The sequence below is a fragment of the Scyliorhinus canicula genome, chromosome 2 (assembly GCF_902713615.1).
Source record: "Scyliorhinus canicula chromosome 2, sScyCan1.1, whole genome shotgun sequence".
Taxonomy (NCBI): domain Eukaryota; kingdom Metazoa; phylum Chordata; class Chondrichthyes; order Carcharhiniformes; family Scyliorhinidae; genus Scyliorhinus; species Scyliorhinus canicula.
This window is the reverse complement of record NC_052147.1, coordinates 956286-980430: the sequence shown is the minus strand read 5'-3', so window position 1 is coordinate 980430 and position 24145 is coordinate 956286. Positions and strand designations below refer to the sequence as shown.

At 49.2% G+C, this 24145-nt stretch overlaps 1 protein-coding gene across 1 annotated transcript in view; it reads left to right on the top strand.

Annotated features, from left to right (window-relative positions):
- Positions 1-24145, top strand: part of LOC119962483 (feline leukemia virus subgroup C receptor-related protein 1-like) — a 104930-nt gene that overhangs the window by 10932 nt on the left and 69853 nt on the right. The window contains exons 2-4 of the mRNA XM_038790427.1: positions 433-574; positions 6684-6824; positions 18578-18645. Of these exons, the coding sequence (XP_038646355.1) occupies positions 433-574; positions 6684-6824; positions 18578-18645 (351 nt within the window). The remainder of the gene's footprint in view (positions 1-432; positions 575-6683; positions 6825-18577; positions 18646-24145) is intronic.

Below are 24145 nucleotides of genomic sequence, written 5' to 3'. Positions count from 1 at the left end.
TGGGGGAATATCGGTGAAGTTTATACGGTGCATCGGGGAATATCGGTGAAGTTTATACGGTGGATGGGGAATATCGGTGAAGTTTATATGGTGGATGGGGGAATATCGGTGAAGTTTATGTGGTGGATCGGGGAATATCGGTGAAGCCGGGACCACGTGGCTCAGGGACCGGAGAATGGTGGTCATGGCTCGAAAGAGAAAATGCTGGAAAATCTCAGCATCTGTAGACGCTGCCGGACTTGCTGAGATTTTCCAGCATTTTGTTTCAGATTCCAGCATCCGCAGTAATTTGCTTCTATCCGGTGGTCATGGCTCCCTCTTATCCCTCCTATTACCTCTTGTCAGCAACGTGAGTCAGCAGTAAGTAAAGTCACTGTAACCTGTGACTGGTTATTTATTCATTACATTTGTCTCTATTCTGTCTCTCGGCAGATGGGAGTCGCTCTGGGCTTTCTCATTCCTCCCATGATTGTACCAAATGTGGATGACCTCGATCAGCTGACTTACCACATCAACGTCATGTTTTATGGTACTGCTGCCGTGGCAACCGTGCTTTTCATTCTTGTCATCCTGGGTAAGGAGTGTGTCAAATTCTGTACAGAACATGTTCACGATTAAATGTTGTGGATGGAGTTGTGAGCTGATTTAGATTTGGTCCTCATCCTGCAGTTTTCCTGTCGCTCTTTCCCGCCGTCACAGTGCTGGAGACACTATCACATTGCAGCCTCTCGGAATGTGTTGACGATAAACAGTTCCAAGTAATAGAAACCTGAGTGAGAGGAAAACGTGATGAAGATATTGGCCGTGATTTAACGGGACATGACACCTGCCGTGGATCGGGGCCGGGTACATCACAGAAGAGGGAGATATCGGGATCCAGGCCAGGCCCCGATCGGTTTCTGATCGAACCAGCCCATTCCCGTTGGCGTGACCTCGATCCCACCGTGGTGTGGCGAGACACCATTAATCACAAATTAAGGCCAATCTCCATATCGTCCAATGAGAAGGACTCCCTATTGAATAATAATCTTCATTGTCACAAGTAGGCTAACATTAACACTGCAATAAAGTTACTGTGAAAAGCCCCTAGTCGCCACATTCCGGCGCCTGTTCGGGTCACAGACGGAGAATTCAGAATGTCCAATTCACCTAACAGCACATCTTTTGGGACTGTGGGAGGAAACCGGAGCACCCGGAGGAAACCCACGCAGACACGGGGAGAACGTGCAGACTCCGCACAGACAGTGACCCAGCGGGGAATCGAACCTTGGACCCTGGAGCTGTGAAGCCACAGTGCTAACCATTGTGCTACCGTGCCGCCCAGGGAGCCCCAGCCGGGTGCCGTGCAATACTGGTGCACATAAACATAGACCTGCAGCCGGGGGGGGGGGGGGGGTTTCCCGGCCATTGGAGGCCCCTGGGTGGCTCCCGGCCATCCCCTGAAACATGGGCACCTTGGCAGCGTCATTCCGGCATTGCCAAGGTGCCCGGGAGGCACCACAAAGCCAGCAGGAGCACCACCAGGGTACCGTAACAAAAAAATGGAGTCATCCTTTGCTTCAAAACTATGATCACAGGACAGAGTGAGAAACACAGGACAGAGTGAGAAACACAGGACAGTGAGAGCCACAGGACAGAGTGAGAAACACAGGACAGAGTGAGAAACACAGGACAGTGAGAGCCACAGGACAGAGTGACAAACACAGGACAGAGTGAGAAACACAGGACAGAGTGAGAAACACAGGACAGAGTGAGAAACACAGGACAGAGTGAGAATCACAGGACAGAGTGAGAATCACAGGACAGAGTGAGAAACACAGGACAGAGTGAGAAACACAGGACAGAGTGAGAAACACAGGACAGAGTGAGAAACACAGGACAGAGTGAGAAACACAGGACAGAGTGAGAAACACAGGACAGAGTGAGAAACACAGTACAAAGTGACAGTGACAGGACAGAGTGAGAAACACAGGACAGAGTGAGAAACACAGGACAGAGTGAGAAACACAGGACAGAGTGAGAAACACAGGACAAAGTGACAGTCACAGGACAGAGTGAGAAACACAGGACAGAGTGAGAAACACAGGACAGAGTGAGAGTCACAGGACAGAGTGAGAGTCACAGGACAGAGTGAGAATCACAGGACAGAGTGAGAAACACAGGAGAGTGAGAAACACAGGACAGAGTGAGAATCACAGGACAGAGTGAAAAACACAGGACAGAGTGAGAAACACAGGACAGAGTGAGAATCACAGGACAGTGAGAAATACAGGACAGTGTGAGAAACACAGGACAGTGAGAGCCACAGGACAGAGTGAGAAACACAGGACAAAGTGAGAATCACAGGACAGTGAGAAACACAGGACAGAGTGAGAAACACAGGACAGAGTGAGAAACACAGGACAGAGTGACAGTCACAGGACAGAGTGAGAAACACAGGACAGAGTGAGAAGCACAGGACAGAGTGAGAAACACAGGACAGAGTGAGAAACACAGGACAGAGTGAGAAACACAGGACAGAGTGAGAAACACAGGACAGAGTGAGAAACACAGGACGGAGTGAGAAACGCAGGACAGAATGAGAATCACAGGACAGAGTGAGAAACACAGGACAGTGAGAAACACAGTACAGAGTGAGAAACAGAGGATAGAGTGAGAAACAGAGGATAGAGTGGGAATCACAGGACAGAGTGAGAAACACAGGACAGAGTGAGAATCACAGGACAGAGTGAGAATCACAGGACAGAGTGAGAAACACAGGACAGAGTGAGAAACACAGGACAGAGTGAGAAACACAGGACAGAGTGAGAAACACAGGACAGAGTGAGAAACACAGGACAGAGTGAGAAACACAGGACAGAGTGAGAAACACAGTACAAAGTGACAGTGACAGGACAGAGTGAGAAACACAGGACAGAGTGAGAAACACAGGACAGAGTGAGAAACACAGGACAGAGTGAGAAACACAGGACAAAGTGACAGTCACAGGACAGAGTGAGAAACACAGGACAGAGTGAGAAACACAGGACAGAGTGAGAGTCACAGGACAGAGTGAGAGTCACAGGACAGAGTGAGAATCACAGGACAGAGTGAGAAACACAGGAGAGTGAGAAACACAGGACAGAGTGAGAATCACAGGACAGGGTGAAAAACACAGGACAGAGTGAGAAACACAGGACAGAGTGAGAATCACAGGACAGTGAGAAATACAGGACAGTGTGAGAAACACAGGACAGTGAGAGCCACAGGACAGAGTGAGAAACACAGGACAGAGTGAGAAACACAGGACAAAGTGAGAATCACAGGACAGTGAGAAACACAGGACAGAGTGAGAAACACAGGACAGAGTGAGAAACACAGGACAGAGTGAGAGTCACAGGACAGAGTGAGAAACACAGGACAGAGTGAGAAACACAGGACAGAGTGAGAAACACAGGACAGAGTGAGAAACACAGGACAGAGTGAGAAACACAGGACAGAGTGAGAAACACAGGAAGGAGTGAGAAACGCAGGACAGAATGAGAATCACAGGACAGAGTGAGAAACACAGGACAGTGAGAAACACAGTACAGAGTGAGAAACAGAGGATAGAGTGAGAAACAGAGGATAGAGTGGGAATCACAGGACAGAGTGAGAAACACAGGACAGAGTGAGAAATACAGGACAGAGTGAGAGAAACACAGGACAGAGTGATAATCACAGGACAGAGTGAGAGTCACAGGACAGAGTGAGAAACACAGAACAGAGTGAGAATCACAGGACAGGACAGAGTGAGAATCACAGGACAGTGAGAAACACAAGACAGAGTGAGAAACATAGGACAGAGTGAGAATCACAGGACAGAGTGAGAAACGCAGGACAGAATGAGAATCACAGGACAGAGTGAGAAACACAGGACAGTGAGAAACACAGTACAGAGTGAGAAACAGAGGATAGAGTGAGAAACAGAGGATAGAGTGGGAATCACAGGACAGAGTGAGAAACACAGGACAGAGTGAGAAACACAGGACAGAGTGAGAGAAACACAGGACAGAGTGAGAAACACAGGACAGAGTGAGAAACACAGGACAGAGTGAGAAACACAGGACAGAGTGAGAAACACAGTACAAAGTGACAGTGACAGGACAGAGTGAGAAACACAGGACAGAGTGAGAAACACAGGACAGAGTGAGAAACACAGGACAGAGTGAGAAACACAGGACAAAGTGACAGTCACAGGACAGAGTGAGAAACACAGGACAGAGTGAGAAACACAGGACAGAGTGAGAGTCACAGGACAGAGTGAGAGTCACAGGACAGAGTGAGAATCACAGGACAGAGTGAGAAATACAGGAGAGTGAGAAACACAGGACAGAGTGAGAATCACAGGACAGAGTGAGAAACACAGGACAGAGTGAGAATCACAGGACAGTGAGAAATACAGGACAGTGTGAGAAACACAGGACAGTGAGAGCCACAGGACAGAGTGAGAAACACAGGACAGAGTGAGAAACACAGGACAAAGTGAGAATCACAGGACAGTGAGAAACACAGGACAGAGTGAGAAACACAGGACAGAGTGAGAAACACAGGACAGAGTGAGAAACACAGGACAGAGTGACAGTCACAGGACAGAGTGAGAAACACAGGACAGAGTGAGAAACACAGGACAGAGTGAGAAACACAGGACAGAGTGAGAAACACAGGACAGAGTGAGAAACACAGGACAGAGTGAGAAACACAGGACGGAGTGAGAAACGCAGGACAGAATGAGAATCACAGGACAGAGTGAGAAACACAGGACAGTGAGAAACACAGTACAGAGTGAGAAACAGAGGATAGAGTGAGAAACAGAGGATAGAGTGGGAATCACAGGACAGAGTGAGAAACACAGGACAGAGTGAGAAATACAGGACAGAGTGAGAGAAACACAGGACAGAGTGATAATCACAGGACAGAGTGAGAGTCACAGGACAGAGTGAGAAACACAGAACAGAGTGAGAATCACAGGACAGGACAGAGTGAGAATCACAGGACAGTGAGAAACACAGGACAGAGTGAGAAACATAGGACAGAGTGAGAATCACAGGACAGAGTGAGAAACGCAGGACAGAATGAGAATCACAGGACAGAGTGAGAAACACAGGACAGTGAGAAACACAGTACAGAGTGAGAAACAGAGGATAGAGTGAGAAACAGAGGATAGAGTGGGAATCACAGGACAGTGAGAAACACAGGACAGAGTGAGAAACACAGGACAGAGTGAGAGAAACACAGGACAGAGTGATAATCACAGGACAGAGTGAGAGTCACAAGACAGATTGAGAAACACAGGACAGAGTGAGAAACATAGGACAGAGTGAGAATCACAGGACAGAGTGAGAAACGCAGGACAGAATGAGAATCACAGGACAGAGTGAGAAACACAGGACAGTGAGAAACACAGTACAGAGTGAGAAACACAGGATAGAGTGGGAATCACAGGACAGAGTGTGAAACACAGGACAGAGTGAGAAACACAGGACAGAGTGAGAGAAACACAGGACAGAGTGAGAAACACAGGACAGAGTGAGAGTCACAAGACAGATTGAGAGTCACAGGACAGAGTGAGAAACACAGAACAGAGTGAGAATCACAGGACAGGACAGAGTGAGAATCACAGGACAGAGTGAGAGTCACAGGACAGAGTGAGAGTCACAGGACAGAGTGAGAAACACAGGACAGAGTGAGAAACACAGGACAGAGTGAGAATCACAGGACCGTGAGAAACACAGGACAGAGTGAGAAACACAGGACAGAGTGAGAAACACAGGACAGAGTGAGAAACACAGGACAGAGTGAGAATCAGAGGAGAGAGTGAGAATCACAGGACAGAGTGAGAAACACAGGACAGAGTGAGAAACACAGGACAGAATGAGAAACACAGGACAGAGTGAGAAACACAGGGCAGAGTGAGAATCACAGGACAGAGTGAGAATCACAGGACAGTGAGAAACACAGGACAGTGAGAAACACAGGACAGGAGCAGACCATTCAGCCCCTTGAACTTTTTCAGGTAGATAATGCCTGATCTATACGTCGGCCCCATTTTCCTGATTTTCCCTCAAATCCCTTCACTGTTTCCCTGAATCTTTGAGATTGTGATCAATCCAATCGCTGCAGCTTGGATTGTACAAAGTACCAGAGTGGGTCACCGTCAATGTAAAGGAAAATTAGACTGGGTTAGACCAACTATATTCCACAATATTGAGCAACAATAATGAGTGTGGCTCTGGTTCACGGAGATGTACTGTGCATATATTAACTTGCACAGTTGACTTGATTTTATTCCTTCACTGGATTTGCTGTCCAGGTAAGCCTGATTGTGAACTCTGCAGCTGTATGCTAGCCTCTGGGTCACTGATGCAGCCGCATTACCGCCTCGCTCACCACCATCTCCATAAAACTGTGGGCTTAATAAAATACACATCAGCTGATCCAAGGTAATTAATTGTTGTCAATGTTATTTTATATTTTAATTCCAGATTTTTCTGCTTCAGCCAATCAGAGCTGGAATTTCGAGAGGGTTACAACAATACTTCCTGTCCATTGATTTTTAATCAGTTTTTAATCATTACATTGAACAAAGATTCAGTTCAAGGGTCATCTGCGGCCTACTTTGTAGCTGTGATGTAATTGATTATAATTTTGTTCTCCCATGTCAGTTTTTCAGGAAAAGCCGGATATTCCACCCAGCCAGGCTCAGGCAGCTATCCTTGCCTTTCCGTCTCGGGAGTACTCCTACACTCAGTCAATCCTGAAACTGATCACAAATATACCATTCTTTCTTCTTATTGTTACATACGGTAAGTTTCCCAATCTGGCCTAAAAGGAAAATACTGCGGATGCTGGGAATTTTAAATTAAAACAGGTGTAACATTCGCGCTAATGGGCCTCACGGTAGCATGGTGGTTAGCATCAATGCTTCACAGCTCCAGGGTCCCAGGTTCGATTCCTGGCTGGGTCACTGTCTGTGTGGAGTCTGCACGTCCTCCCCGTGTGTGCGTGGGTTTCCTCCGGGTGCTCCGGTTTCCTCCCACAGTCCAAAGATGTGCGGGTTAGGTGGATTGGCCATGCTAAATTGCCCGTAGTGTAAGATTAATGGGGGGATTGTTGGGTTACGGGTATACGGGTTACGTGAGTTTGAGTAGGGTGATCATTGTTCGGCACAACATCGAGGGCCGAAGGGCCTGTTCTGTGCTGTACTGTTCTATGTTCTATGTTCTAACCTGAACTGGATCCAGCCGCGTTAATACTGTGGCTACCAGAGCAGGTCAAAGGCTGGGAATCCTGCGGTAAATAACTCACCTCCTGATTCCCCAAAGCCTGTCCACCATCTACAAGGCACAAGGTCAGGGGTGTGAGGGAATATTCTCCACTTGCCTGGATGAGCGCAGCTCCAACAACACTCAAGAAACTCGACACCATCCAGGACAAAGCAGCCGCTTGATTGCTACCCCTTTCGCAAACATTCAAACCCTCCACCACCAACAAACAGTGGCAGCCGTGTGTATCATCTACAAGATGCACTGCAGCAACTCACCAAGGCTCCTCAGGCAGCACCTTCCAAACCCACGACCGCTACCATCTAGAAGGACAAGGGCAGCAGATACCTGGGAACCCCACCACCTGGAGGTTCCCCTCCAAGTCACTCCCCACCCTGACTGGGAAATATATCGGCCGTTCCTTCACTGTCACTGGGTCAAAATCCTGGAACTCCCTCCCTAACAGCACAGTGGGTGTACCTACACCTCATGGACTGCAGCGGCTCAGGAAGGCAGCTCACCCCCACCTTCTGAAGGGTAACTGTGGCAATAAATGCAGGTCTAGCCAACGACACCCCCATTCTGTAAAAATGAATTTTTAAAAAGCTAATGTGAACAGCTTTTCCTTCTCTATCTTATCCAAACCCCGCACCGCGATCAAATCTTCCCCTCAATCACCCTTACTCCAAGGAGAACAATCCCAACTTTTCCAAAACTAAACTTGGAGCTAAAACCCCTTCATCCTGCGACCGATCTGGTAAATCTCCCGCCGCCCCCTCTCTCGCTCTCTCTCGCTCTCTCTCGCTCTCTCTCGCTCTCTCTCGCTCTCTCTCGCTCTCTCTCGGACATCCTCCCTGAAGGGTGATGACCAGGACTGGTCACAGTCGGCCAGTTAGAACCTAACCAGAGTTTTATAAATATTCAGCATAACCTTCCTGCTTTTCTACTCAATGGCTCTGTTTATGAAGCTCAAGACCCCATTAGCTTTGCAATTTCAATATATTATAGGCGTCAACACGGCCCCAAGATCAGCAATTCTGGCCCCTACGGGGGGGCCAGCAGGGCGCTGGAGTGGTTCACGCTGCTCCAGCTGCTGATCCGGGCGTGGAATGGGCGCCGGGGGATGCACGCAGACGCAGTGGTTCCGGCGGGAACCCGCGCATGCGCAGTCTCACCGGTGCGATTTACGCGCATGCGCGGTGTCTCCCTTGTCTGTGCCGGCCCCAACCCAACATGGCGCAGGAGTACAGGGCCGGCGCTGAGTAAAGGAGGCCGGGGGACAGAGAGGCCGGCCCGCCGCTGAGCAGTGGGTCCCGATCGCAGGCCAGGCCACATAGGATTCCCCACCCCGGGTCGGACCCCCATCCTCCCCCCACACAGGCTGCCAACTGACCCTTCAACGCCGAGGTCCCACCGGCTCAGAGCAGGTCAGAACGGCGGCTCGGCCCATCCGGGAAGGCTGCGTAGAGCGGCCCCCAATCGGCACCGTGCCAACCACGCCGGCCCCAATGGAGCTGATTCTCCGCTCTGTAGCCCCCTGGCGATTCTCTGACTCGGCGCGGGGTCGGAGAATCCCGCCCAGAATGTTACAGCACAGAGGAGGCCATTCAGCCCATCGTGTCTACACCAACTCCCGAAAGAGCTCCCGAGCGCGTCCCATTCCCTAGTCCTACCTCTACAACCCTCCAAATTCATCCCTTTCAAATAGATATCCAGCTCTCTTTTGAAGCCTCCTATGGAATCCACCTCTACCACTCTCCCAGGCAGCTCATTCCAAACCCCAATAACTCTCTGAGTAATGATGTTTCTCCTCATCTCACTCCCAGCTCTCTTACTGACCATCTTCAAATTGTGTCCCCTAGTCACTGACATCCAACTAGTGGAAACAGATTCTTCTTTACCCTATTCTGACTGTCATGTGAGAGGACCTTTAAGAAATGGGTGTTTATTACTGCAGTGATGTCAGAGAGTGGGTGGAACTGGGCTGTCGTCAGCTTTTTACTTTCGTTTTAGGGTGTTTGCTGCAGGGTGTGTTTTAGTTTAGTTTTCAGAGCTGGGTAGCTGCAGTCACAGCCAGAAGGGGTATTAGAGTCTCTCTCTGTAATCTAAAGACTTTAAATCGATCCTGGTGACTTAAAACTAATAACTCCTCTCAGTAGTGACTTTAACCTGATGTTCTTCTGTTAAAGGTTTTGTTTTTAAGTCTTCTGGATATTAAAAGGAAAGCTTAAAGGGTTACTTAGTGCTGTAGTCTTTGGGGATAGTATTTGAATTAATGGTTGCTATGATGTTCACTGTATGCTTTAAAAAGGTTAACTTGAGTTCATAGAATAAACATTGTTTTGCTTTAAAAAATACTTTTCCATTTCTGCTGTACCACACCTGTAGAGTGGGCCGTGTGCTCCCCATACCACAATCTAGTAAAAGTTGTGGGTCAGGTGAACTCCATGATACACTTTGGGGTTCTCTAAACCCTGGCCCATAACATGACACCTTCAAAGATTGATGCACATGACCCCCCCCCCCCCCCCCCCCCCCCCCAGGCCCCCTGTGCCTGCTCACTCTTTGGAACTGTGACATTAAACCTCCAAACCCTCCTCCAAACCCTTCCCTGTCCCTTTGCCAAAATATATCCCTCACATTTCTCAGTATTAAACTCCAGGAGCCACTCTGCCCATTCTGCTAGCTGCAATTGATTAAGATTATCCTCACTGTTCGCCACTCCTTCAACTTTGATATCAGCAGAAATTTTGAAATTTTATCTGCATTCCAAAATGCCATTTACATAAAGCAATAAATATATTGCCCCCTCACTGACCCTCTGGGATACCAGCCTCCAGAATGAAAAACACTTTCCATTGGAAACTTTTCATCTCTAGCTGCTCCCTCTCTCTCTCCTCTCTCTGTCACACTCTCTCTCACTCCTCTCCTTCACTCCCTCTCCATCTCTTTCTCTCCCCTCTCTTTCTGTCACTCTTTCTCCGTCACACTCTCTCTACCCCTGCCTCTCTCTCTTCCTCTCTCCTCTCTCTCCCTCACTCCCTCTCTGTCTCTTTAGAACATACAGTGCAGAAGGAGGCCATTCGGCCCAACAAGTCTGCACTGACCCACTTAAGCCCTCACTTCCACCCTATCCCGTAACCCAATAACCCCTCCTATCCTTTTTGGTCACTAAGAGGCAATTTATCATGGCCAATCTACCTAACCTGCACGTCTTTGGACTGTGGGAGAAAACCGGAGCACCCGGAGGAAACCCACGCAGACACGGGGGCAGCACGGTAGCATTGTGGATAGCACAATTGCTTCACAGCTCCAGGGTCCCAGGTTCGATTCCCGGCTTGGGTCACTGTCTGTGCAGAGTCTGCATGTTCTCCCCGTGTCTGCGTGGGTTTCCTCCGGGTGCTCCGGTTTCCTCCCACAGTCCAAAGATGTGCAGGTTAGGTGGATTGGCCATGCTAAGTTGCCCTTAGTGTCCAAAAATTGCCGTCAGTGTTGGGTGGGGTTACTGAGTTATGGGGATAGGGTGGGGGTGTGGGCTTGGATAGGGTGCTCTTTCAAAAAAAAAGAGCCGGTGCAGACTCGATGGGCCAAATGGTCTCCTTCTGCATTGTAAAAATTCTATTTAAAAAAAACGTGCAGACTCCGCACAGTGACCCAGCGGGGAATCGAACCCGGGACCCTGGAGCCACTTGTGCTACCGTGCAGCATTCTCCTCTCTCTGTCTGTCTCTCTCTCTCCCTCTGCCCCTCTCTCTCTCTCTCACTCTTTCTCTGTCACACTCTCTCTCCCTCCCTCTCTCTCCCTCTCTCTGTCACACTCTCTCTCCCTCCCCCTCTCTCTCCCTCCCTCGCTCTCCCTCTCTCTGTCACACTCTCTCTCTCCCCCTCTCTCTCCCTCCCTCTCTTTCCCTCTCTCTGTCACACTCTCTCTCCCTCCCCCTCTCTCTCCCTCCCTCTCTCTCCCTCTCTCTGTCACTCTCACTCTCCCTCTCTCTGTCACACTCTCTCTCCCTCCCCTCTCCCTCACTCCCTCTCTCTCCCTCTCTCTGTCACTCTCTCTCTCCCTTCCCCTCTCTCTCCCTCCCCCTCTCTCCCTCTCTCTGTCACTCATTCTCTCCCTCTCTCTCCCTCCCCCTCTCCCTCACTCCCTCTCTCTCTCCCTCTCTCTGTCACTCATTCTCTCCCTCCCCCTCTCTCCCCCTCTCTCTCCCTCCCTCTCCCTCCCCCTCTCTCTCCCTCCCTCTCCCTCCCCCTCTCTCGGACCTGCACACTAACCTGTTTGCGATATGTGGTAATAGTTTAGGGAAGTGTGTAACCCGATATCACAATGCTTCCTCTGTGCCCTTCCCATCTCATAGCTGGTCACATGATTGATTAATTTGCCTTGGATCCAGGTAGAGATGCTAATTAACTTGCATGCGATCTTCACTCTTTCATCTTGGGAGTAATGTGCAGTTTTCAGGCACAACTTTTCTGTTTCTGGTTTCTGAATTCTTCATAACTTAAATTCCGAAATAGCACAATTCGATTTGTTGAACAAGATGATTGTTTCTGTTTCGAGGAAGGAAGCATCATCTCTATTCCCACACCTTGTGACTGATTTTCCCTTAAAGCTCCAGGCAAGCATCAAGCTGACAGGTCAGCTACGTGTTCAACTGCATTATATCCCTGTTGGCTAGCCTTGCTGGCATGTGGCACAGGAATAATCCTGAGATTACTAATCTAGAGGTCCAGCTTTTTAATCTTCTACCTAGCTCCCTAAATTGCCGTTGCAGGACCTCATTGGGGGGGAGCTGATCTCTAAGTGAGCTTCTGGGTCCCCCACAGCCCCCACCCATGGGCAATGTCACTCTCCATGCACATGGACACTATCCCACACCCCCTCAAGTGTGGCCACCCTGCTACCGTGTCCCTGGAGGTCCTCTCCCCCCCCCCCCCCCCACCCCACCCCCCAACCTTCAGGCACCCCCACGCCCACTAACAGGCTCCCACCTTCCAGTACCCCCACCCATCTCCCCCCTAACCTCCCAGAGGACCCTACTTACCTGTCCTGCACAACCCCACCCTTCAAACCCCCCTTCCATCCTCCTTTCATGGGCAAGGCCACCTTCACCCCCTGGCCCTTGGCAGTGCCACCCTGGCACTGCTCCTGCTGGCTTGGCAAGAACCTATCTATCTCTGTCTTAAAGACACTCAGTGATTTGGCCTCCACAGCCGACAGATTCACCACCCTCTGGCTGAAGAAATTCCTCCTCATCTCTGTTTTAAAGGATCGTCTCTTTAGTCTGAGATGGTGTCCTCTGCTTCTAGTTTCTCCTACAAGTGGAAACATCCTCTCCACGTCCACTCTATCCAGGCCTCGCAGTATCCTGCAAGTTTCAATAAGATCCCCCCTCATCCTTCTAAACTCCAATGAGTACAGACCCAGAGTCCTCAACCGTTCCTCACACGACAAGCTCTTCATTCCAGGGATCATTCTTGTGAATCTCCTCTGAACCCTTTCCAAGGCCACCACATCCTTTCTTAGATACGGGGCCCAAAACTGCTCACAATACTCCAAATGGGGTCTGACCAGAGCCTGAAACAGCCTCAACAGTACATCCCTGGTCTTATATTCTAGCCCTCTCGACATGAATGCTAACATTGCATTTGCCTTCCTAACTGCCGACTGAACCTGCACGTTAACCTTAAGAGAATCGTGAACAAGGACTCCCAAGTCCCTTTGTGCTTCTGATTTCCTCAGCACTTCCCCATTTAGAAAATAGTCTATGTCTCCATTTCTCCTTCCAAAGTGCATAACCTCACACTTTTCCACATTGTATTCTATCTGCCACTTCATTGCCCACTCTCCTAGCCTGTCCAAATCCTTCTGCAGTCCCCTCACTTCCTCAATATTACCTGTCCCTCTACAGATCATCTATCATCTGCAAACTTAGCAACAGTGCCTTCAGTCCCTCCCTCCAGATCATTAATGTATATTGTGAAAAGTTGTGGTTCCAGCACAGACCCCTGAGGCACACCACTAGTCACCGGCTGCCATCCTGAACAAGGCCCCTTTATCCCCACTCTCTGCCTTTTGCCTTCAGCCAATCCTCTATCCATGCCAGGATCTTACCCTTAAAAACCATGGGCTCTTAACTTATTTAACAGTTTCCTTTCCTTTTGGAAATTTAGATAAATCACATCCACTCATGGGTGGCACGGTAGCACAGTGGTTAGCACTGTTACTTCACAGCGCCAGGGTCCCAGTGATTTCTGGCTTGGGTCACTGTCTGTGGGGAGTCTGCATGTTCTCCCGGTGTTGGCGTGAGTTTCCTCCGGGTGCTCCGGTTTCCTCCCACAAGTCCCGAAAGACGTGCTGTTAGGTGAATTGGACATTCTGAATTCTCCCTCTGTGACCCGAACAGGCGCCGGAATGTGGCGACTAGGGTATTTTCACAATAACTTAATTGCAGTATTAATGTAAGCCTTTTTGATTTGATTTGATTTATTATTGTCACATGTATTAGTATACAGTGAAAAGTATTGTTTCTTGCATGCTGTACAAAGAATGCATACCGTACATAGGGAAGGGAGGAGAGACTGCAGAATATAATGTTACAGTTATAGTAAGGTGTAGAGAAAAGGTCAACTTAATACGAGGTAGGAACATTGTTAGAGACTTTAAAAGAGTTAGAATGAAGTTTTAGAAGCATAGAACGAGAGTAAAAGATAGAATTAGACGGTATGCTGGGCCCAGCTTGCAAAAAGCAGCCTCGCTCCAGCGCCACCTTGAATCATTATTGTATTATTTCCAAATGGGAGTAAATCCTGTCTCGAAGAATCTTTTCCAATCATTTCCCTACCACTGACGTAAGGCTCACCGGCCTGTAATTACCCGGATTATCCTTGCTACCCTTCTTAAACAAATGAACCAACATCGGCTATTCTCCAGTCCTCTTCGACCTCCCTCATAGTCAATGAGAATACAAAGATTTCTCTTAAAGCCCCAGCAATTTCCTCTATTGACTCTCTCCGTATTCAGGCCTTGGGGACTTGTCTACCTTAATGTTTTTCAAGACCCCTCAATACCGCCTCCTTTTTGACCTCAACATGACCCAAACTATCTACACACCCTTCCCCAGACTCAACATCCACCAATTCCTTCTCTTTGGTGAATAGTGTCGCAAAGTATTCATTTAATACCTCGCCCATTTCCTCTGGCTCCACACATAGATTCCCTCCTCTGTCCTTAAGTGGGTCAACCCTTTCCCTGACTACCCTCTTGCTCTTTATACATGCCTTGGGATTTTCCTGAATCCTGCTGGCGAATGACCTTTCATGGGCCCTTTTAGCACTCCTGTCTCCTTGCTTAAGTTTATTTCTACTTTCCTTATATTCCACACTTGCTTCGTCTGTTCCCAGCCTTCTAGTCCTGACAAATGCCTCCTTTTTCTTTTTGACGAGGCCTACAATATCTCTCGTTATCCAGGGTTCCCGAAATTTGCCGTATTCATCCTTCTTCCTCACAGGAACATGCCGGTCCTGAATTCCTTTCAACTGACATTTGAAAGCCTCCCACATGTCAGATGTTGGTTTACCCTCAAACATCCTCCCCCAATCTACAGTCTTCAGTTCCTGTCTAATATTGTTATAATTAGCCTTCCCCCAATTTAGCACCTTCACCTGAGGACTACATTTATCTTTATCCATCAGTACCTTAAAACTTACTGAATTATGGTCACTGTTCCCGAAATGCTCCCCTACTGAAACTTCTACCACCTGGCCGGGCTCATTCCCCAATACCAGGTCCAGTACAGCCCCTTCCCTGGTTGGACTATCTACATATTGTTTTAAGAAGCCCTCCTGGATGCTCCTTACAAACTCTGCCCCGTCCAGGCCCGAGCACTAAGTGAGTCCCAGTCAGTATTGGGGAAGTTAAAGTCTCCCATCACACCAACCCTGTTACTTTTACACCTTGCCTAAATCTGCCTATGTATCTGCTCCTCTATCTCCCGCTGGCTGTTGGGAGGCCTGTAGTAAACTTTTACACCTTGCCTAAATCTGCCTATGTATCTGCTCCTCTATCTCCCGCTGGCTGTTGGGTGGCCTGTAGTAAACTCCCAACATTGTGACTGCACCCTTCTTATTCCTGATCTCTACCCATATAGCCTCGCTGCCCTCTGAGGTGTCCTCCCGCAGCACAGCTGTGATATTCTCCCTAACCAGGGGTGCAAATCCCTTTTACATCTCCCTCTATCCCACCTGAAACATCTATATCCTTGAATGTTAAGTTGCCAATCCTGTCCCTCCCTCAACCAGGTCTCTGTAATGGCAACAACATCATAGTTCGGAGGACTAATCCAAGCTCCAAGTTCCTCTGCCTTACCTGTTACACTTCTCGCATTGAAACAACTGCCCTTCAGACCACCGGACCCTCTTTGATCAGAAACCACACCCTGCCTGCTCTTCCTCGGAGCCTCACTGGCCATACTCTCTCATTCCCCCTCAGTTAATTCACCTTTGCCTTGGTTCTCACCCCCCTGCCAAACTAGTCTAAACCCTCCCGAGTGACACTAGCAAACCTCCCAGCCAGGATATTTATGCCCCTCCAGTTTGTACAGGTCGCACCTTCCTCGGAAAAGATCCCAATGGTCCAGAAATCTGAAACCCTCCCTCCTACACCAGCTGTTTATCCACGTATTCAGCTGCACTAATTCCCCAATTTCGATCCTCACTGTCACGTGGCACAGGGAGTAATCCTGAGATTACAACCCTAGAGGTCCTGCTTTTTAATTTTCTACCTAGCTACCTAAACTGCTGCTGCAGGACCTCATCGCTCTTCCTGCCTATGTCGTTAGTACCAATATGTACCCCGCCCTCTGGCTGTTCACCCTCTCCCCTCAGAATGATTTCTGCCCATTCAGAGACATCCCTGAACCTGGCACCAGGAAGGCAACATACCATCCGGGGATCTCTTTCACATCCACAGAAGCGCCTATCTGTGCCCCTAACTATAGAGTCCCCTATAACTATTGCTCTAGTGATCTTTGTCCCACCCTGCTTAACAACAGAGCCAGTTGTGGTGCCACTGCTCTGGCTGCTGTTGTTTTCTCTGATAGGCTCTCCGCCCCCCCCCCCCCCCCCAACAGTATCCAAAACGGAATACTTGTTAGAGAGGGGGACGACCACAAGTGCAGCACTTAATCCCACTGACCGACATTTCTATCACCAATTAAATTATTTAAGAAAATTTATTAAACTCTTACCTTCACTGATAGCTGCAGATACCTGAGGTAGGTCTTTATATCACTTACCTTCCCAGGATGCTCTCTGGCTCTCTCCCTGCAGATTAACAGTTACAAAGCAAGAAAAAAATAACAAAACAAAAAGGGAAAAAGCCCCTCCTCCCACTGTGCACTGAATTACCCAAACTGTTCCAAATTACCACGTTTCAATCCTCACTCTGGCTGCCTCACTCTGGCTGCCTCACTCTGGCTTCCTCACTCTGGCTGCCTCACTCTGGCTGCCTCACTCTGGCTGCCTCACTCTGGCTTCCTCACTCTGGCTGCCTCACTCTGGCTGCCTCACTCTGGCTGCCTCACTCTGGCTTCCTCACTCTGGCTGCCTCACTCTGGCTGCCTCACTCTGGCTGCCTCACTCTGGCTGCCTCACTCTGGCTGCCTCACTCTGGCTGCCTCACTCTGGCTGCCTCACTCTGGCTGCCTCACTCTGGCTGCCTCACTCTGGCTGCCTCACTCTGGCTGCCTCACTCTGGCTTCCTCACTCTGGCTGCCTCACTCTGGCTGCCTCACTCTGGCTGCCTCACTCTGGCTGCCTCACTCTGGCTGCCTCACTCTGGCTGCCTCACTCTGGCTGCCTCACTCTGGCTGCCTCACTCTGGCTGCCTCACTCTGGCTGCCTCACTCTGGCTGCCTCACTCTGGCTGCCTCACTCTGGCTGCCTCACTCTGGCTGCCTCACTCTGGCTGCCTCACTCTGGCTGCCTCACTCTGGCTTCCTCGACTTCACGGGTGCAAAACTAACCGAGTGCGCTTATCCTTCCTCTGATATGGAGCTCAGCTGGGCTGGGATGATTCACACACTCGTTAAGCTTCAAACACAATAATGCAATCTCCACCTTTTGCCTTTAATCAGGCTTCAGGTGATTGACTGATAACTGCCACCCAGCTATTTGAGTGGGGCAGTTTCTTTTTACCAACAGAATCCTGTTTTTTTTTATGGACGATAATCGACAATGGTTTCACGGTCGTCATTAGATTTTTAATTCCAGATTTTTATTGAATTGAAGTTTCACTATCTGGAGTGGTTGGATTGGAACCTGGGTTCCCAGAGTATGACCCTGGGTCTCTGGGTTACTAGCCCAGTAACAATATCACTGCACCTTCTCTGTAATTCAATTTAGCTTGGTAATGATGCTGTAGAACTCTAGTTTGTATTTCTAATCCTCCTTCAGTGGCCACCTTGATATGCCAAGAACAGAAGATATCAGGGCCGGGATTCTCCCCTACCCGGCGGGGTGGGGGGTCCCGGCGGGATGGAGTGGCGTGAACCACTCCGGCGTCGGGCCGCCCCAAAGGTGTTGATTTCTCCGCCCCTTGAGGGGCCAAGCCCTAACATTGAGGGGCTAGGCCCACGCCGGAGTGGTTGGCGCTCTGCCGGCCGGTGGGAAAGGCCTTTGGCGCCACACCAGCCGGGGCCGAAGGGACTTCGCCGGCCGACGGAAGTCCGCGTATGCGCCGGAGCGTCAGCGGCTGACGTCATCCCCGCGCATGCACAGGGGAGGGGGTCACTTCCACGTCCACCATCGTGAAGACCATAGCGAACGCGGAAGAAAAAGAGTGCCCCCACGGCACAGGCCCGCCCGCCGATCGGTGGGTCCCAATCGCGGGCCAGGCCACCGTGGGGGCACCCCCCCCCGGGGCCAGATCGGCCCACGCCCCCCCAGGACCCCGGAGCCTGCCCGCGCCACCTGGTCCCGCCGGTAAGGTAGGTGGTTTGATCCACGCCAGCGGCACCAGTATGACAGCAGCAGGACTTCGGTCCATCGCGGGCCGGAGAATCGCCGGGGGGGGGGCGCTGACTCCCGCCCCCGCCAAATCTCTGGTGTCGGAGACGTCAGGAGACGGCCCCCGGCGATTCTCTGACCCGGCGGGGGGGTCGGAGAATCCCTCCCCAGAATCTAGACATTAAAATGAAACTTGTGTTTGAGCTGCTCCTGTTAATAGCAGCCAAAGGAAAGTTGAGTTCATGTTCACAATCGATGGAGAAAACTCTTTTATCTTTTATTCCACAGGAATTAACACAGGTTCCTATTATGCAGTCTCCACGCTTCTGAACAAGATGGTGCTGGCACATTACCCAGTACGTACCCTGTCCTCTCATGGGCGTTTTATTACTCAGAGATAATGCTTCAATGCCAGGAGAAATTGTGACTGTACAGGAAAGGTATTTGTTAATCTCACTGTATTGTACACCAGACCTCCACGGCAATCAGTCAGGGTGGACAGAGATCTGTGTCCCGAATCAGTCAGGGTGGACAGAGATCCGTGTCCCGAATCAGTCAGGGTGGACAGAGATCCATGTCCCGAATCAGTCAGGGTGGACAGAGATCTGTGTCCCGAATCAGACAGGGTGGACAGAGATCTGTGTCCCGAATCAGTCAGGGTGGACAGAGATCCATGTCCCGAATCAGTCAGGGTGGACAGAGATCTGTGTCCTGAATCAGTCAGGGTGGACAGAGATCCATGTCCCGAATCAGTCAGGGTGGACAGAGATCCATGTCCCGAATCAGTCAGGGTGGACAGAGATCCATGTCCCGAATCAGTCAGGGTGGACAGAGATCTGTGTCCCGAATCAGTCAGGGTGGACAGAGATCCATGTCCTGAATCAGTCAGGGTGGACAGAGATCTGTGTCCCGAATCAGTCAGGGTGGACAGAGATCCATGTCCCGAATCAGTCAGGGTGGACAGAGATCCATGTCCTGAATCAGTCAGGGTGGACAGAGATCCGTGTCCTGAATCAGTCAGGGTGGACAGAGATCCATGTCCCGAATCAGTCAGGGTGGACAGAGATCTGTGTCCCGAATCAGTCAGGGTGGACAGAGATCCTTGTCCCGAATCAGTCAGGGTGGACAGAGATCCATGTCCCGAATCAGTCAGGGTGGACAGAGATCTGTGTCCCGAATCAGTCAGGGTGGACAGAGATCCATGTCCCGAATCAGTCAGGGTGGACAGAGATCCGTGTCCCGAATCAGTCAGGGTGGACAGAGATCCATGTCCTGAATCAGTCAGGGTGGACAGAGATCTGTGTCCCGAATCAGTCAGGGTGGACAGAGAGCCGTGTCCTGAATCAGTCAGGGTGGACAGAGATCCATGTCCTGAATCAGTCAGGGTGGACAGAGATCCATGTCCCGAATCAGTCAGGGTGGACAGAGATCCGTGTCCCGAATCAGTCAGGGTGGACAGAGATCCATGTCCCGAATCAGTCAGGGTGGACAGAGATCCATGTCCTGAATCAGTCAGGGTGGACAGAGATCTGTGTCCCGAATCAGTCAGGGTGGACAGAGATCCGTGTCCCGAATCAGTCAGGGTGGACAGAGATCTGTGTCCCGAATCAGTCAGGGTGGACAGAGATCTGTGTCCCGAATCAGTCAGGGTGGACAGAGATCCATGTCCTGAATCAGTCAGGGTGGAGAGAGATCCATGTCCCGAATCAGTCAGGGTGGACAGAGATCTGTGTCCCGAATCAGTCAGGGTGGACAGAGATCTGTGTCCCGAATCAGTCAGGGTGGACAGAGATCCGTGTCCTGAATCAGTCAGGGTGGACAGAGATCCGTGTCCTGAATCAGTCAGGGTGGACAGAGATCCATGTCCCGAATCAGTCAGGGTGGACAGAGATCCATGTCCCGAATCAGTCAGGGTGGACAGAGATCCATGTCCTGAATCAGTCAGGGTGGACAGAGATCCGTGTCCCGAATCAGTCAGGGTGGACAGAGATCCGTGTCCCGAATCAGTCAGGGTGGACAGAGATCCATGTCCCGAATCAGTCAGGGTGGACAGAGATCCATGTCCCGAATCAGTCAGGGTGGACAGAGATCCATGTCCCGAATCAGTCAGGGTGGACAGAGATCCATGTCCTGAATCAGTCAGGGTGGACAGAGATCCATGTCCTGAATCAGTCAGGGTGGACAGAGATCTGTGTCCCGAATCAGTCAGGGTGGACAGAGATCCATGTCCTGAATCAGTCAGGGTGGACAGAGATCTGTGTCCCCACATTCTCAGTCCTACAGTTAACTCTGTCGTGCCCCACAAGGCCTCCGCTTCTCAGTTGGATCAGGAAAATGGAAAGGGAAATGAATGTGTGTAAACCACAACATGTGAACTCCCCAGTCCTGAGCATAGGGAAAGCAATAGCAGAGATTATTGGCTTAAATTGCTTATAGTTCTGTTGCAAAGGATACCACACCTAACATAGTAAGCAGTCTTACAACGCCAGGTTAAAGTCCAACATGTTTGTTTCAAACACGAGCTTTCGGAGCTGCGCTCCGAAAGCTCGTGTTTGAAACAAACCTGTTGGACTTTAACCTGGTGTTGTAAGACTTCTTACTGTGCTCACCCCAGTCCAACGCCGGCATCTCCACATCATGGTTAACATCTAATATAAACCGACGCTCTTTGTTTAGAGGCAGTTGTGGGGGGGGAGGGGGAATAGCACAAACTGAGTGTAAATCCACGTGCTGACTTGGTCCTGATCTACACTGTCCTGGTCCATTCAGGGTCACACCAGTTTAACACTCTCTTTCTGTTATGTTAACCTGGAGATTCTATAATTCTACAAATATCACCTGTTTCTACAAAACACACGTTAATTTTTTTAAAAAAATAATTTTTATTGAAAAATGTTGAATTTATACAACAACAACGAACCATAATAAAATACCAAAAATAACAATAATATTAGCAATCATAAACATTCGCCCCACCTCCATGAACAACACAGCACTTTAACAATAACGCAAATTAACACAATATTAAGTTACATAATAGAAACTACAATAAGGAACACCCCCCCCTTACCCCCCCCCCCCCCCCCCCCCCCCTCCCCGGGTTGCTGCTGCTATTGACCCAGTTACCTATCTCTGAGCCAGAAAGTCCAGAAAAGGCTGCCATGGTTTATAGAACCCTTGTATTGATCCTCTCAGGGCAAATTTGACCCTTTCCAATGTTATAAATCCCGCCATGTCATTGATCCAGGTCTCCATTTGAAGATTTTACATTGCTGTTTAATAGTTGCTCTACAATTTTTTTCATTTACAAAAAATATGTTCCTCAACATGGAAAAGCAACTTTGAATAGGGTGAGTTCAGTAGTTGTAGCAATCTGACACTTGAACCTGTGGTTATGGTGATCAAAATGGGAAAGCAGCCGCACTTTAGTGAATGTCCATCACACTGGCCTTCCTCAACAGCTGGGAATGAAAGATAAGCATTTCCTGGAAATATACCCATCATCAGTTCCAATGTTAATGCCCCAAGAAACACACTTAAATTGTCCCTCTGTAGCTTCATGTTTTGCAGTCATTTTGCAAACTTTTGGTCGAGGTTTAAATTCACAGCTGCGCTGTCTTTGGACACTCAGATTTTTGAGGATTTATGTTTGAAGTTGGTTAGTTGAGGTTTATATGGCTTCTGTGTTGTATGTTGACTAGTTTCAAGAAATTCAATTGGTCACCAATCATTTAGATAACCTGATTCCTGTGAATAATCATAGAATTCCTACAATGCAGAAGGCGGCCATTCGGCCCATCGAGTCTGCACCAACCCTCTGAAAGAGCACCCTATGTAGGCCCACTCCCTCGCCCTATCCCATAACCCCGTGCATTGGTCATGGCCAATCTGCCTAACCTGCACAGCTTTGGACTGTGGGAGGAAACCGGAGCACCCGGAGGAAACCCACACAATTACAAGGGGGCACAAGTTCAAGGTGAGGAGGAAAGGTTCAGTGGAGATGTGCGGGGGAAGCTTTTTACACAGAGGGTGGTGGTGGCCTGGAATGCACGGCCAAGTGAGGGGGTTGAGGCAGATAGGCACATGAACAGACGGGGTATAGAAGGATACAGATAGTTGGTCGAGATAGAACACATGATCGGCGCAGGCTTGGAGAGCCAAAGGGCCTGTTCCTGTGCTGTATTGTTCTTTGTTATGGGGAGGAAGTGCAAACTCCAGACAGTCAGTCACCCAAGGCCAGAATTTGACCCAGGACCCTGGCGCTGTGAGGCGGCAGTGCTAACCACTGTGCCACCGTGCCGCCCTGAAGTCATCAGTTTACCAGGGCTGTAAGCATCCTGCTATCTATGGAGCTGAAGTCACCAAAGTGACTGATGAATTTTCAGAAGATCTGCCAAAAAACTCTCGAGCCTTGAATTGGCTGATTTAGGGGCTGATTTAGCTCACTGGGCTAAATCGCTGGCTTTTAAAGAAGGCCAGCAGCACGGTTCGATTCCCGTATCAGCCTCCCCGGACAGGCGCCGGAATGTGGCGACTAGGGGCTTTTCACAGTAACTTCATTGAAGCCTACTCGTGACAATAAGCCATTTTCATTTTCATTTCATTTCAATTGGTTAAGTGTCAGTAATTGTTACAGTTGATGTTAACGCAATATTCCAGGAAAGACCCATGTGTCAAAACAGGCAAGCTGTTCCAGTACTGCTATAACACTGGCAACCAGTTAACCACCCAATAAAAATGTCCAGATATGTCCACACTCCACATTACAAATCCAATCTGGCCAATTACTGCCCTCCAGCCCCCTTCAAAGGAGCAGTTCATTGGGGCCTCCGACATCTTCACACTGGTCAATTTCAGTTTTTGCCAATAGGAATATTCACATCTTTCTATTTCGATGTCATTGAAGACGCTGCCCCAGCTCCCCCCATCACGCCATCCCAGAATGTCACCACTTTGATCTGTTTCATCAACTCAACCCATCAATCCGTTATGTTTTTTATCCTTTGTACTAACTGGCTTTATCCTGATAGCCCCTCCTGTACTGGTTTGCGTTTATTTAGTTTGGCCACCATCGCAATGTTAACTTCCACCTTCCATACAGCTTCCAGACACAATGAGATTGTGGATTGGGAAGTCAATGTTTCCTCCTCTCTGTGTCAAAGGACGACTTCCAACTCCGAAACAGGGTTTGCTTCTGCAGCCGACATCAAGCTTGATTTTTTTTGCAATAGAAAACATACAAGTGGAATTGTCAAAACAATGCAGCCATTCCAAGTGGGTCCACTGCCAGCTGGCTGGTACCATGTGCCAGTCACACCATCACCTCACCATAAGCTGAAAACAGGTATTTTAAACGGCAGCAAAGCAACATTAAGGGAATCATTGGGAGAAAGAGCCTTGAATGTGCTCAAAGTGGCTGAGAACGCAAGGTGCCACTGGGTCCTCTGCCTGCATCAATCTCTCCAAACAGTGGCAGAAGATTATCAATGAAGCCATCTCCCTTTACCTCTCCCATATCCATTGATCCTGTCCTGATTGACAGATTGATGTGTCATATAGAATGTCAAATGCAACGTTATTATCAGTAAACAGTTGAATAGTTATCAGAAATATTAAGAAAATGTATATTTCATCTTCAAAAACCTACAATGTATTTGGGAGTATATCTGTAACATAAAGCAAATCTGTCTAAGTGATGTGCGTTGTTTAAGGTGTGCAAGTGGAAATGTGTAGCCATCACAGTAATCTTCATGTCACCATTTTTATTCCAGTTTCTGTTCTGTCTATGTAAGCTGCAATTTGTTGTAAAATAGAATAACTGTTAAAGTAGATCTTGATGTCTTTTATTTATTTTTT